General features: G+C 43.6%; 1 protein-coding gene across 1 annotated transcript; it reads left to right on the top strand.

The window, feature by feature from the left end:
* The first annotated feature begins 5,268 nt into the window (after nt 1–5,268).
* On the top strand, nt 5,269–14,975 carry LOC149466160 (uncharacterized). The gene is made up of 6 exons (XM_089672782.1): nt 5,269–5,388; nt 8,342–8,469; nt 8,579–8,676; nt 9,173–9,281; nt 10,050–10,145; nt 12,220–14,975. The coding sequence occupies exons 2-6, from the start codon at nt 8,436–8,438 to the stop codon at nt 13,695–13,697; spliced, it is 1,815 nt and encodes a 604-aa protein (XP_089528908.1). The 5' UTR covers nt 5,269–5,388; nt 8,342–8,435; the 3' UTR covers nt 13,698–14,975.
* The last annotated feature ends 659 nt before the right edge of the window (nt 14,976–15,634 follow it).

Below are 15,634 nucleotides of genomic sequence, written 5' to 3'. Positions count from 1 at the left end.
CAGGAGAGCTGGGGGTTACTACTGAGTGGGGGATCAGCAGAGCTGGGGGTTACTACTGAGTGGGGGATCAGGAGAGCTGGGGGTTACTACTGAGTGGGAGATCAGCAGAGCTGGGGGTTACTAAAGAATGGGGGATCAGCAGAACTGGGGGTTACTACTGAGTGGGAGATCAGCAGAGCTGGGGGTTACTAATGAATGAGGGATCAGCCGAGCTGGGGGTTACTAAAGAAAGGGAGATCAGCAGAACTGGGGGTTACTACTGAGTGGGAGATCAGCAGAACTGGGGGTTACGACTGACTGGGAGATCAGCAGAGCTGGGGGTTACTACTAAGTGGGGGATCAGCAGAGCTGGGGGTTACTAAAGAATGGGGGATCAGCAGAACTGGGGGTTACTACTGAGTGGGAGATCAGCAGAACTGGGGGTTACGACTGACTGGGAGATCAGCAGAGCTGGGGGTTACTACTAAGTGGGGGATCAGCAGAGCTGGGGGTTACTACTGAGTGGAAGATCAGCAGAGCTGGGGTTTACTACTAAGTGGGGGATCAGCAGAGCTGGGGGTTACTACTGAGTGGGAGATCAGCAGAGCTGGGGGTTACTAATGAATGAGGGATCAGCAGAGCTGGGGGTTACTACTGAGTGGAAGATCAGCAGAGCTTGGGATTACTACTGAGTGGAAGATCAGGAGAGCTGGGGCTTACTACTGAGTGGAAGATCAGGAGAGCTGGAGCTTACTACTGAGTGGAAGATCAGGAGAGCTGGGGGTTACTACTGAGTGGAAGATCAGCAGAGCTGGGGGTTACTACTGAGTGGGAGATCAGTAGAGCTGGCGGTAATATTGAGTGGGAGAACAGCGGAGCTGGGGTTACTAGTCAGAGATGAGCAGAGCTAGGGGTTACTACTGAGTAGGGGATCAGAAGAGCTGGGGGTTGCTACTGAGCACGAGTTCTGCTGAACGAGGGTACCATTGAGTTGGGGATCTTCTCAACAGGGGTACTAATGAGCTGGAGATCTGCTGAGTAGGGGGAACTGATGAGCTGGGGATCTCCCTTTAAAACAAATCGCAAATCAACACACCCACAGGGCATTTGCCAAGCTTCAAAAAAGCATCACAGAAGCATCAAAAACACATACAAAAAGCCCGTTGAAGTGGTAGGCGCTGAAAGCAAGTGTAAATGGGCCTTCGTGTCTTAGACCTGTATGGAAATGTAAACCCCACCTGAAGCAAAGGCCTTTAGAAAGGATTGTAGCTAGGATCATGATGTCACGACAGCCAGTCCTTCCAGTAGTTGGAACGGGCGGACACTATGCTCCTCACAAGACAAGCTGCTTCTTTTAAAGGCATAGTTCACCTTTACAATGAAACTACCTGCCAAGTAAGGAGCACCTCTACAAAACAATACACTGGGCAGCTTTCTCGCCTCTGATGCAGCAACTCTGAGTTCAGGCATGTACTCCACAAGACCTCTGAAGAAGGTATGCCGTGGCAGTAGCAGGTCCTGTAAGTTGTGAGGTGGGGCCTTCATTGGATCAGACGTGTTTTTCCAGCACATCCCACAGATGCTGAATGGATTGAGATCTGGAGAATTTTGAGGCCAAGTCAACACCTCAAACTCATTGGTGTTCCTCAAACCATTCTTGGACCATTTTTGAAGTGTGGTAGGGCACATTATCCTGCTGAAAGAGGCCACCGCCATCAGGGAATTCCGTTTCCATGAAGGGGTGTACTTGGTGAGCAACAATGTTAAGGTAGGTGGTACATGTCAAACTAACATCCACATGAATGGCAGGAGCCAAGGTTTCCCAGCAGAACATTGCCTAAAACATCACACTGCCTACACTGGCTTGCCCTCTTCCCATACTGCATCCTGGTGCCATCTCTTCCCCAGGTAAGTGACGCACCTGGCCATCCACATGATGTAAAAGAAAACACGATTCATCAGACTAGGCCACCTTCTTCCATTGCTCTGTGGTCCAATTCTGATGCTCACTTGCCCATTATAGGCTCTTTTGACTATGGACACAGGTCAGCATGGACACCCTGAGCGGTCTGCGGTCATACAGCCCCATACACACAAAACTGTGATGATCATATTTTCTGCTTTCAACATATCAACTTCAGGGACAACATATTCACTTGCTGCCTAATATATTCCATCCACTTTCTGATGCCACTGTAAGAGATAAAATTATTCACCTAACGGTGAATATCGGTGTATATATACAGTTGTGTTCAAAATAATAGCAGTGTGTTGAAAAAAGTGAATAAAGCTCAAAATCCTTCTAATAGCTTTTATTTCCATACACACAAATGCATTGGGAACACTACACATTCTATTCCAAATCAAAACATGAAGAAAAATATATCAAATTTGTGTTGTTCCTCTAAAAAAATGGAAGAAAAGTGAATATTAGAGTGTTCAAAAAAATAGCAGTGTTTGTATTCTTCTTTACAAACTCAAACATTCACTATATAAACTGAAAAATGTTTGAAGATTTTGCTTTCCTTTGAATCACTTAATGAATATTTAGTTGTATAAGCACTGTTTCTGAGAACTGCTGTACATCTGTGTTGCATGGAGTCAACCAACTTCTGGCACCTGTGAACAGGTATTCCAGCCCAGGATGATTGGACTACATTCCACAGTTCTTCTCTATTTCTTGGTTTTGCCTCAGAAACTGCATTTTTGATGTCACCCTACAGGTTTTCTATTGGATTAAGATCCAGGGATTGGGCTGGCCACTCCATAACGTCAATCTTGTTGGTCTGGAACCAAGATGTTGCACGTTTACTGGTGTGTTTGGGGTCGTTGTCTTGTTGGAACACCCATTTCAAGAGCATTTCCTCTTCAGCATAAGGCAGCATGACCTCTTCAAGTATTCTGATGTATTCAAACTGATCCATGATCCCTGGTATGCAATAAATAGGCCCAACACCGTAGTATGAGAAACATCCCCATATCATGATGCTTGCACCACCATGCTTCACTGTCTTCACAGTGTACTGTGGCTTGAATTCAGTGTTTGGGGGTCGTCTGACAAACTGTCTCCGGCCACTAGACCCAAAAAGAACAATCTTACTTCATCAGTCCACAAAATGTTGCACCATTTCTCTTTAGGCCAGTCAATGTGCTCTTTGGCAAATTGTAACCTCTTCAGCACATGTCTTTTTTTCAACAGTGGGACTTTGCGGGGGCTTCTTGCAGATAGCTTGGCTTCACATAGGGGTCTTCTAATTGTAACAGTACTCACAGGTAACTTTACACCTTCTTTGATCTTCCTGGAGCTGATTGTTGGCTGAGTCCTTGCCATTTTGGCTATTCTTCTATCCATTCGAATGGTAGTTTTTTGCTTTCTTCCACGTCTTTCAGGTTTTGGTTGCCATTTTAAAGCATTTGCAATCATTTTAGCTGAGCAGCCTATCATTTTCTGCACTTCTTTATATGTTTTCCCCTCTCCAATCAACTTTTTAATCAAGGTACGCTGTTCTTCTGAACAATGTCTGGAACGACCCATTTTCCTCAGAATTTCAGAGAGAAATGCACTGTAACCAGCATGTACAACATTTGCTGCCTTCCTTCCTTAAATAAGGGCAATAATTGCCACCTGTTTTTCAAAGAATGAATGACCTCACTAATAGAACTCCACACTGCTATTATTTTGAACATGCCCCTTTCAATTAGTGATTCAATTACACAGAATCAGCAGCATGCATGTCATGACTGTTGGGTCTGTTGGATTTCTATTACTCTACTACACGTGCTAGTAAATTATTTGCCATGTAGAAATATCATTTGTACCAAAAACAGTGATTGATCAGGTTAGTGATGTCTGACTGCTATTATTTTGAACACAACTGTATATATATATATATATACACACTATATTGCCAAAAGTATTGGGCCAGCCCTCCAAATCATGTGATTCAGGTGTTCCAATCCCCTCCATGTACACAGGTGTATATAATCCAGCCCCTAGGCATGCAGACTGCTTCTACAAACATTGGTGAAAGAATGGGTCGCTCTCAGGAGCTCAGTGACTCAAAGCGTGGTCCCGTGACAGGTGGCCACCTGGGCAATAAGTCCATCCATGACATTTCCTGGCTACTAAATATTCCACACTCAACTGTTAGTAGGATTATAACAAAGTGGAAGCAAGGAGAACGGTACTTGCCTGACTGCATTGTGCCAAGTGTAAAGTTTGGTGGAGGGGGGATTATGGTGTGGGGTTGTTTTTCAGGGGTTGGGCTTGGCCCCCTAGTTCCAGTGAAGGGACCTCTTAAGGCGACACTTTGGACAATTTCATGCTCCCAACTTTGTGGGAAGAGTTTGGGGATGGACCTTCCTGTTCCCACATGACTGCCCACCAGTGCACAAAGCAAGGTCCATAAAGACATGGAGGAGCCAGTTTGGGGTGGAGGAACTTGACTGGCCTGCACAGAGTCCTGACCTCAACCCCATAGAACACCTTTGGGATAAATTAGAGCGGAGACTGCGAGCCAGGCCTCCTCCCCTGACATCAGTGCCTGACCTGACAAATGTGCTTCTGGAAGAATGGTCCAACCTTCCCATAGACACCCTCCTAAACCTTGTGGACGGCCTTCCCAGAAGAGTTGAAGCTGTTATAGCTGCAAAGGGCGGGGCCAACTCAATATTGATCCCTACGGACTAAGACTGGGAGGGGCCATTAAAGGTCATGTGTGTGGAAAGGCTGGCGGCCCAATACTTGGGGCAATATCGTGTATTTATATATATATGTTCTTGTGAAGGTTGAGCACATCTACGGATATATTAAAGAATGACTTATCTGGAGGGACTTTCCTCCTTCCATAACACAGAGGACATCTGGACAGAAGGATGTGATGGGAGGTATTGCCATGACAACCAGACATTTCCTCTCATCTCCTGATCTACACCAAAACAATGACACCAACAATCTGGCCGGTTTGAGGGAAACTACAGAGAACAATAATGAAAATTCAGTACTGAGATGTATTTATTTTTGTAGCTCAGACCAGAAATATTCAGGAAACCCTCAACACCAAAAATTCCCCCCTCTATGATCACAATACTCCACCTACACAGGAAACACTACTCTGACTTCCGGTGTTTGCTTTCCACGGCCGCCCAGCCTCCTCCTGGTTGCCTTAGTGACGCAGAACGGCCTGACTAAATAATCTTGCAATCTATAGTTAGTGATTTAGGTGGCGTAGTAGTGTATAGACACCACTTGAGGGCGCCCGTCTGCCTTGTAACTGCAGGAAGTGTCAGTTGCAAGAAGGCTGTCCGCCATTTTGTTGTAGCCCTGAGGACGTCTTTGGAATTGGAGCTGATTTTTCCAAGACTTTCCAGTGGTGTGAGTGTGGAGAGTGTGTGCCCAGTGAGGAGGAGGTAATAATGTCTTTTTATTATGAGAAAAGGGGGTCCCAGCACTGTGTGTGGACTGGATGGGGGGGATCATGTCACCTTCACACATCATCATCTGATGTGGAAAACATTGGATGGGGGGATGGGGAGGATGCCACTGGGGACATAATCCCTAAAATTATATACATTTTTATCACAAATTGCACTCAGTTCAGATTTGTTAGATCTCATCAGTGCAGGACTGGCCGTTGTGGCTTTTAGGGTCGGTTCACACTATAGAAACGCAGTCAAGATGCGTTCCGGATGTGTTTCCGCATGCACGTTTTGGCGCGTTCTGGTGCGTTTTTGGTGCGTTCCGGAGCATTTTTGATGTGTTTTACCGCGTTACAGTACAGTTCTGTGCAGGAAAAAGGCAGCCTGTTCTAGTTTTTTTTTCTGCATTCGGAATGCACTGGAACTGTAAGCAGTGATGTAACCTATGACATTGACAACCATATCACCTACTTTCTGTGCGTTTTGGATGCAGCAAAAAAGCAACTAAAATGCATGGAGTGTGAACTGGTCCTTAGGTCATAACGTCACTTCTGGGTCAGGACAAGCTCCAAGGATCAGGGCCTTCCTAACCCTCTTGTATTGAACTGTATTGTCCCCCATTATATTTATTTATTTCAGGTACTTACAGTGAAGGAAATGCGTATTTGCTCCCCTGCTGATTTTGAATGTCCGCCCACTCACAAAGAAATGATCAGTCTAAAAATCGAATGTTCGGTGTATTGTAACACTGAGAGACAGAATAGCAACAACAAATTCAGCAGAAATGCATGTCTAACAAATGATGACTGATTTGCATGTTCATAAGGGAAGTAAGTGTTTGATCCCCTATCATTCAGCAGGATTTCTGGCTACCAGGTGTCTTTCATACAGGTAACAAGCTGAGATTAGAAGCAGTCTCCTAAATGGAGTGCTGCCAATCTCATTTTGTTACCTGTATAAAAGACACCTGTCCACAGGAGCAATCAAACAATCAGATTCCAAACTCTCCACCATGGCAAAGACCAAAGAGCTGTCCAAGGATGTCAGGGACAAGATTGTAGACCTACACAAGGCTGGACTGGGCTACCAAACTAACGCCAAGCAGCTTGGTGAGAAGGTGACAACAGTTGGTGCAATCATTCGCAAATGGAAGAAACACAAAACAACTGTCAGTCTCCTTAGGTCTGGTGCACCATGGACGATCTCACCTAGTGGAGTGTCAATGATCATGAGAACAGTGAGGAATCATCCCAGAACTATACGTGGGGATCTTGTCAATGATCTCCAGGCAGCTGGGACCACAGTCACCAAGAAAACAATTGGTAACACACTACGCCGACAAGGATTGAAATCCTGCAGTGCCCGCAAGGTCCCTCTGCTCAAGAAAGGACATGTCCAGGCCCGTCTGAAGTTTTCCACTGGACATCTGAATGATGCAGAGGAGGACTGGTTGGAAGTGTTGTGGTCAGATGAGACCAAAATCGAGCTCTTTGGCATCAACTCAACTCGCCGTATTTGGAGGAGGAGGAATGCTGCCTATGACCCCAAGAACACCATCCCAACTGTCAAACGTGGTGGAAACATTCTGCTTTGGGGGTGTTTTTTTGCTAAGGGGACAGGACAACTGCACCACAAAAAAGGGACGATAGACGAGGCAATGTACCGTCAAATCTTGGGTGAGAACCTTCTTCCCTGAGCCAGGGCATTGAAAATGGGTCGTGGATGGGTGTTCCAGCATGACAATGACCCAAAACACACGGCCAAGGCAACAAAGGAGTGGCTCAAGAAGAAGCACATAGAGGTCCTGGAGTGGCCTAGCCAATCTCCAGACCTTAATCCAATTGAAAATCTGTGGAGGGAGCTGAAAGTTCAAGTTGCCAAACGTCAGCCACCAAACCTTAATGACTTGGAGAGGATCTGCCAACAGGAGTGGGCCAAAATCCCTCCTGAGATGTGTGCAAACCTGGTGGCCAACTACAGGAAACGTCTGACCTCTGTGATTGCCAACAAGGGATTTGCCACCAAGTGCTAAGTCATGTTTTGTGAAGGGGATCAAATACTTATTTCCCTCATGAACATGCAAATCAGTCATCATTTGTTAGACATGCATTTCTGCTGAATTTGTTGTTGCTATTCTGCCTCTCAGTGTTACAATACACGGCACATTCGATTTTTAGACTGATCATTTCATTGTGAGTGGGCAAACATTCAAAATCAGCAGAGGAGCAAATACTTATTTCCTTCACTGTATATAGCGCCGTCAATGTATGCAGTGCTTTACATATATATTATACATTCACATCAGTCCCTAACCCTCAAGGGGTGTACAATCTAAAGTCCCTAACTCACATTCATACATTCATATACTAGGGCCAATTTACACAGGATCCAATTCACCCACCAGCATGTTTTTGGAGTGTGGGAGGAAACCCACGCAGGCACAGGGAGAACATACAAACTGCAGGCAGGTGGTGCCGTGGTTGGGATTTGAACCAATGACCCTATTACTGCGAGGTGGAAGTGCTAACCATTTAGCCACTGTGCTGCCACATTGTATATTATTATATATTGTAAAGTTCTGAGCAAACTGTTGGCGCTATATAAATACTGCATAATAATAATGACAAGAAGGGGAGTGGAGCGGACATGTCTGATCTCCTCTCTCCCCTCTAGCCACCGGTGCACAGTGAACCAATCCTGGGCCCGCAGATGGGCAAGTGGAGCAGATGGGGGGAGGTTCACATGGGAGGGGGCAGAGATTGGCACGGTAGTGGGCTGTGTGAAAGCAATCAAGTGGCAGCAGTGCTGAAGGTTAAAAAAAACTACCTGCCCAGCGCCCAGAACTACATTTGCCGAGCATTTGGCGATATAAATTCAACATCCCTGCAAAACAAAAGCCTGTGTAGCATTCAGCCCAATGTACCTTGCTCTGCTTTTTTGACAGTGTGTGCTTTGGAAACAAACTTCAATTTCAATGACAAAGGGATACAGAAGAGTGGGAGTATTCACAAAGACAGAAGGATCTGTAGAAGGACGTCATGATGGAGAATCCGCTGCCCCTCACATCACCTGGTAAGAGGAGATTTTCATTTCTTGTATTGAGGATCCACCTAGATACACACATCCTCTGATATAAAGACATAGAAACAATGTATTCAGTCAGTGTGTGCGTTTCCTACAGATGGATCCTGCAAGGGAAATTCCCCAGAGAGATGTCCCCGTCCTCTGAATTCCCGGGACTCCGCACAGGAACATCAGGAGATCCCTCAGGAGGATCAGGTAGATTATGCTTCAACAACTATACTAAGGGTCCTTTCACACGAGCGTTCCGTTTTTTCTTCTTCAGTTCAGTCAAGGTTTTTGAAAGAAAAAACGGACGAGTTTACATCCGGTTTTTTATCCATTTACATCCATTTTTTCATGTGTTTAGATCTGTTTTTCATCCGTTTAGATCCATTTTCATCCATCTACATCCGTTTTTTGGTCCGTTTTCATCTGTTGACATCCGTTTTTCGTCCGTTACAGTTTTTTTTGTGGAAGAAAATTAGGGTTTACTTCCATTCAAAAAAATAGATGTTAACGGATGCGGACATTAACGGATGTAAAAAGATGTTCATCCGTTTACATCCGCAAGTCCATAGAAATACATGGGGGTCAGTTTTCATCCGTAAACAGATGAAAAACGGACCTATGGAACGCCCGTGTGAAAGAGCCCTTAATACATTATACAAAGGCATAGTGCATCATTGTATTTTTATTAATTTCTATTTTTAAGAATGAAGTTTTAACAGTTAAAGTAGAAGTAAAGGAAGAAGCTGAAGATCTGTATGTGATGGGTGATGATCTATGTAAGGAGGAGGAGATCTCTCCAGAGATCAGCACAGGTGAGGAATAAACACTAAATCCAGAGCAGAGTCCCAGATCCTCCTTGTTCAGTCACTACAACAATCTCTTCTCCCCCCTCCTCTGTCAGTAGACAGTAATGGGGGAGAGTATGTGCCCAGTGAGGGGGGTCAGGAGCCATCAGCCTCTATTAGACTCCAGCTATGAGCCATGGAAGGAGGAGGAGATGCCTCCAGAGATCAGCACAGGTGAGGAATAAACACTAAATCCAGGGAAGAGTCCCAGATCCTCCTTGTTCAGTCACTACAACAATCTCTTCTTCTCCCCCCTCCTCTGTCAGTAGATAGTAATAGGGGGACACTATGTGCCCAGTAGGGGGGTCAGGAGCCATTAGCCGCTATCAGGCTTGGTTCACATCTGTGTGGGTAGTGTTGCTGTGAGACCCCACAAATACCTGCAGCCGCACCATCCACACAGAGGAATGCCGACCCGCGAGTGGGTGACATTAATTCTAATGGCATGCCACCCTCACTGGAAACAGCAACTGTACTGGGAACCTCAGTGCCCGCGCGGACTGCGATTTCCGAAGAAGTGCAGGGATCAGCCCGGGGGCACGGAAGTCCATTCAAATGAATGGGCTCTCGTGCCCGCGCAAAACAACGGCCGCACATATGTGAACCTGGCCTTAGACTCCGGCTCTCCTCCTCACATCATGTCATTGAGACGTTACCAGTCTCCCCCCACACACACTCTCTGGGGTCTCTCATACATCTCAGTACAGGGGGCTTCACTCTCATCTTTATTCACAGATCCCGGAGACACTCAGAGAGACATCAAAGCTGAGGAGGAGGAAGAAGAACATGTGAGGATTAAAGAGGAGGAAATCCCTATAGAGATCAGAAAAGGTCAGTAATAAATACTTGATGCAGAAGCAATCCATAAACTACATAATATCATCTTGGAGGTAAATCAGATTGTGTTTTCACACAGAGACATTTTCTTTCGTAGGAGAATATCAGGATAGTAATTTAGATATAGTAAAGGTGTAAGTCATGGGTGCTCAACCTGTGGTCCTCCAGGTGTTGCAGAACTACAAGTCCCATGAGGCATTGTAAGGCTGACAGTTTCACGCATGACTCCCAAAGGCAGAGGCATGATCGGACTTGTGGTTCCGCAACACCTGGAGGGTCACAGGTTGAGCACCCACGGTGTCAATCTGTATTTTAAAGGCCAAATGCAACACTTGTTTATATTTCATGATATGATCGGCTCCTGACATCTTTAAAATGTCCTGCTATTTAAAGTGTAAAGCTCAGACATGAAATATGAACAAAGCACATCCATCTATAGTGTGTACTTGTCTCAGTTCAGAGCACTAAGTGCTGATTCACACATGTGTGGTGCGAGTGAAGCTCAGGTTTCACAGCTACTTGATACAGTATGACGTGTGCGGTTTAGAAATGGTTCCCATAGATGTCAATAGCCTATAATCTGCACCAGAACTGGACCGCACTGCTCAGAAATCGGACATGACTTTTTCAATCCACACTGCCAGTGTACTGGACATTTGTTAACAGGCACCACAGGAAGCAATGTTATTTCACATGTCATGCGGATTGGATGCGGTTCAAACTGCATCCAATCCTCATATATGTGAACCGGCCCTAAGTGTCATTTCTGTCTGCTGCTTCATTCCTTTACTATCAGGATGAATCACTTCTAAAAAGTTTTCCTGACACAAGAGAAAAATGGTGACAGGGGAGGGACCTCCAACAGATTGACAGCCTCAGCTCTGTTCCTGTGTGTTGTGTGGAGGGGGGTGTGTCTCTTCCCTCCAATCAGCTCTCAGAGCTCTCCTCACTGAGCTCAGCAGTGTGTAATTTCAGCTCTCCGCCCCCTTTTATATGTACTTTCAGCCAAGCTTTATAAATTCAGCACTTTGAACAGATGTAAAGAAGAGAATACTGCAGATAAACACATACAACTTATGTAGGAGGATTTGTGTCATCTCTGTGTATCACCAGAGGCCAGTCACTTCACTGGGGATATGGAAGGGTTCATTGTTACATAGTTACCCACATGGAAGAAAACTAGATTTGAAATATATTTTAAAAATATTATTCCCAAATATATTGCCATATATTTTAAATGCTACAATTTTGGACGTGTTCAATATATATATATATATATATATATATATATATATATATATATATATATATATATATATCATGTTGAAATGCATTTTTATTACAAAATATATGAAAAATATTTTTAAAAATACATTTCAAATATACTGTATGTCTTTAAAAATACAAATCTATATTTTTGGAATGCATTTACAAATATATGTAAAAATATATGTAAAATGACTTTTTTATATATTAAAAAAATCTAAAGAATATACTTTAAAAAAATATATTTTTAAAAAGTTTTTTTTAAAATATATTCTTGATTTTTTTTGACATATAAAAAAGTTATTTTACCATATATTTTTACATATATTTGTAAATTCATTCCAAAAATGTAGATTTGTATTTTTAAAGACATACAGTATATTTGAAATTTATTTTTAAATATATTTTTCATATATTTTGTAAAAAAACACATTTCAACATGCAGTGTGTGTATGTATATATGTATATATGAGTATATATATATATATATATATATATATATAGTATACTGCATGTTGAAATGTGTTTTTTTTTACAAAATACATGAAATACATACATACATTTCAAATATACTGCATGTCTTTAAATATGGCCAAAATTATAGCAGTATGTTTGGGAAGAATATTTTTAACATATATTTCAAATATATTTTTCTTCCATGTGGGTAGTCTGGCTGAAAAAAGACAAAAGTCCATCCAGTTCAACCATTAAAAAAGAAAAAACCCCCAAAAAAACACAAAAGTTGGCTCACAACCACTTTAATTCACAGAAGTTATTCTCTCTCACTTCTTATTTCATGCAGATGGACAGTTTAGAGAACATAGCATGGGAAAGCTTCCTATTCTCTCCACGGATGACAGAACTGAAGATGATATGACTTGTGATTCTTTAAATGAAAGCCCCATCTCCCTAATTCTTCATCCAACACTTGCAGATCCTTTATGTGGTCCTCCGACCAATGGGGGAAGTTCTACCAGTCCCCCCCATCCCATCACCCATCGCACAGTTTGCAGAGAGGGAGAAACATTTCCTTGTTCTGACTGCGGCAAACGTTTTAACCAGAAAGCTCATCTTGCTTCCCACCGGAGGACCCACGTGGCGAAGGAGCCCCAGTCTTGTTCTGAGTGCGGGAAATGTTTTCCTTCTAGAAAAGCTCTTACTGAACACCACAGAACCCACATCGGAATGAACCCTTTTTTATGTCTCGAATGCGGGAAACTGTTCTCTTCAAAATGGTCTCTTATGAGACACAAAAGGGTTCACACGGGAGAGAAGCCATACACGTGCTCGGAATGCGGCCATTGTTTTTCCCTGTTGACCAGTCTTATTAAACACGAGAGGACACACACCGGAGAGAAACCATTTTCATGTCCCGATTGCGGGAGATGCTTTAGACAGAAATCCGATGCAGTAACGCATCAGAGAACTCATTCTGGGGTGAAGCCGTTTTCGTGTTCTGAATGTGGAAAACATTTTACCCGAAAAGGAGCTCTGATTGCTCATCAGCATGTGCACACGGGAGAGAAGCCATATTCATGTTCAGTGTGCGGGAAATGTTTTGCCACTAGCACTCACCTTAACTACCATGAAAAGACTCACATGTCTGAAAAGCCGTTTTCATGCTCTGAATGTGGAAAGTCTTATGCTCAGAGAGGAAACCTCATTTTCCACCTCAGATCTCACACGGGAGAGAAGCCGTTTTCATGCCCCGAGTGCGGGAAATGTTTTCCCCACAAGGACAGTCTTATTAAACACCAGAGATGTCACACGGGGGAGAAGCCGTTTTGCTGCGCGGAATGCGGGAGATGTTTTTCCTGCAGACAAAGCCTTATTTCGCACCAGCTGGCTCACGTGGGGGCGAGGCCGTATTCCTGTTCGGAATGTTGGAGATGTTTTTCTAGGAAAAAAAACCTAATCACGCATCAACGTGTTCACACGGGAGAGAAGCCGTATTCTTGTGTGGAGTGCGGGAAATGTTTCATCTCCAGATCTCATCTTAACTATCATGAAAAGACGCACATGTCTGAAAAGCCGTTTTCCTGTTCTGAATGCGGGAAGTCGTATACGCTGAGACGGAACCTCCTATTACACCAGAGATCTCATACGGGGGAAAAGCCGTTTTCATGCTCTGAATGTGGGAAAGGGTTTCCTCAAAAAGACAGTCTTATTAAACACCAGAGAAGTCACACCGGAGAAAAGCCGTTCCCCTGCAATAAATGCGGGCGATGTTTTTCTCAGAAACGGTATCTTGTTTCCCACCAGTCGGCTCATTCAGGGTGACGCCGCATTTCTGTCTATATTGTGGATGGTGTTTCACTGACAAATACTGAAATCTGTATGTAGGAGGAGCTACACTAGGAAATGAATGTCATTTACAGAATTGAATTGTTTAAACAAATGGCCCCAATCTGTAACTGGCCTTCACAGCAAGGAGCACATGGAAGGGAACAATAAAAGAGGAAAATTCCCAGCTCAATTTATCGACCAGCCTGCAACCAACCGAACAATAAAAGAGGAAAATTCCCATCTCAACTTATCGACCAGCCTGCAACCAACCGAACAATAAAAGAGGAAAATTCCCAGCTCAACTTACCGACCAGCCTGCAACCAACCAAACAATAAAAGAGGAAAATTCCCAGCTCAACGTACCGACCAGCCTGCAACCAACCGAACAATAAAAGAGGAAAATTAAATTTGGTTGGTTGCAGGCTGGTCGGTAAGTTGAGCTGGGAATTTTTCTCTTTTATTGTTCCCTTCCATGTGCTCGTTGCTGTGAAGGCCAGTTATAGATTGGGGCCATTTGTTTGTACTGTTGATATATTGATGAGGGGATGCACTAGACACCTTGGCTTCCATTGTGCTACGGTAAAGGAAATGTGTATTTTGAGTGTTTGCCCACTCACAAAGAAATGATCGGTCTAAAAATCGAATGTTCAGTGTATTGTAACACTGAGAGAGAGAATAGCAACAAAACATTCAGCAGAAATGCATGTCTAACAAATGATGACTGATCTGCATGTTCATGAGGGAAATAAGTATTTGATCCCCTATCATTCAGCAGGATTTCTGACTACCAGGTCTCTTTCATACAGGTAACAAGCTGAGATTAGAGGCAGCCACACACTGATCAAACTTCGGCCAGTCCCTGCTGAACCAGCCTCTTCTTTTAGGTGAAATCCTCCTCCATATGGCACAGTAATCATATGATCTTTATATAAGGTCCTTTTCACACCAAAACCATAAACCTTGATTATTATTATAGGTACTTATATAGCACCATCAATTTACACAGCACTTTACGTATACAGTGGATATAAAGAGTCCTTGACCCTTTCAAAAAAGATGCACTGGCTCAAAATGCATAGACGTGAACCAGATCCACATGAAATCATGGTGAAAGAACTGTAATGGATTTCTGCAAACTGGAAAACGCACTGAAAAAAAGCTCAAGTGTGAACCTACAGAGGATATAAAAAGTCTACACACCCCTGATAAAATATCAGGTTTCTGTGTTGTAAACAAAATGACAAAGATAAATCATTTCAGAACTTTTTCCACCTTTAATGTGCCCTATAAACTGTACAACTCAGCTGAACAACAAAGTGAAATCTTTTAGGTGGAGGGAAGTAAAAATAAAAAACTAAAATAGTATAGTTGCATAAGTGTGCACATCCATACACTAATCCTTTGTTGAAGCCCCTTTTGATGTGATTCCAGCACTCAGTCTTTTTTGGGTATGCGTCTATCAGCATGGCACATCCTGACTTCCTGGCAATATTTGCCTGCTCTTCTTTGCAAAAACACTCCAAATCTGTCAGATTGGGAGGGCATCTCCTGTGCACAGCCCTCTGCAGATCACCCCACAGATTTTCCATCGGATTCAGGTCTGGGCTCTGGCTGGGCCATTCCAAAACTTTCATTTTCTTGTGGTGAAGCCATTCTTTTGCTGATTTGGATGTATGCTTTGGGTCGTTGTCATGATGAAAGACGAAGTTCCTCTTCATGTTCAGCTTTCTAGCAGAAGCCTGAAGGTTTTGTGCCGATATTGACTGGTGTTTGGAACTGTTCATAATTCCCTCTACCTTGACTAAGGCCCCAGTTCCAGCTGAAGAAAAACAGCCCCAAAGCATGATGCTGCCACCACCATGCTTCACGGTGGGTGTGGTGTTCTTTTGGTGATGTGCAGTGTTGTTTTTGTGCCAAACATATCTTTTGGA

The sequence above is a fragment of the Staurois parvus genome, unplaced genomic scaffold (assembly GCF_062004578.1).
Source record: "Staurois parvus isolate SC_StPar_1 unplaced genomic scaffold, SC_StPar_1.0 ptg000132l, whole genome shotgun sequence".
NCBI lineage: Eukaryota > Metazoa > Chordata > Amphibia > Anura > Ranidae > Staurois > Staurois parvus.
The sequence above is the reverse complement of the archived record's forward strand: the minus strand, read 5'-3'. Positions and strand labels throughout refer to the sequence as shown.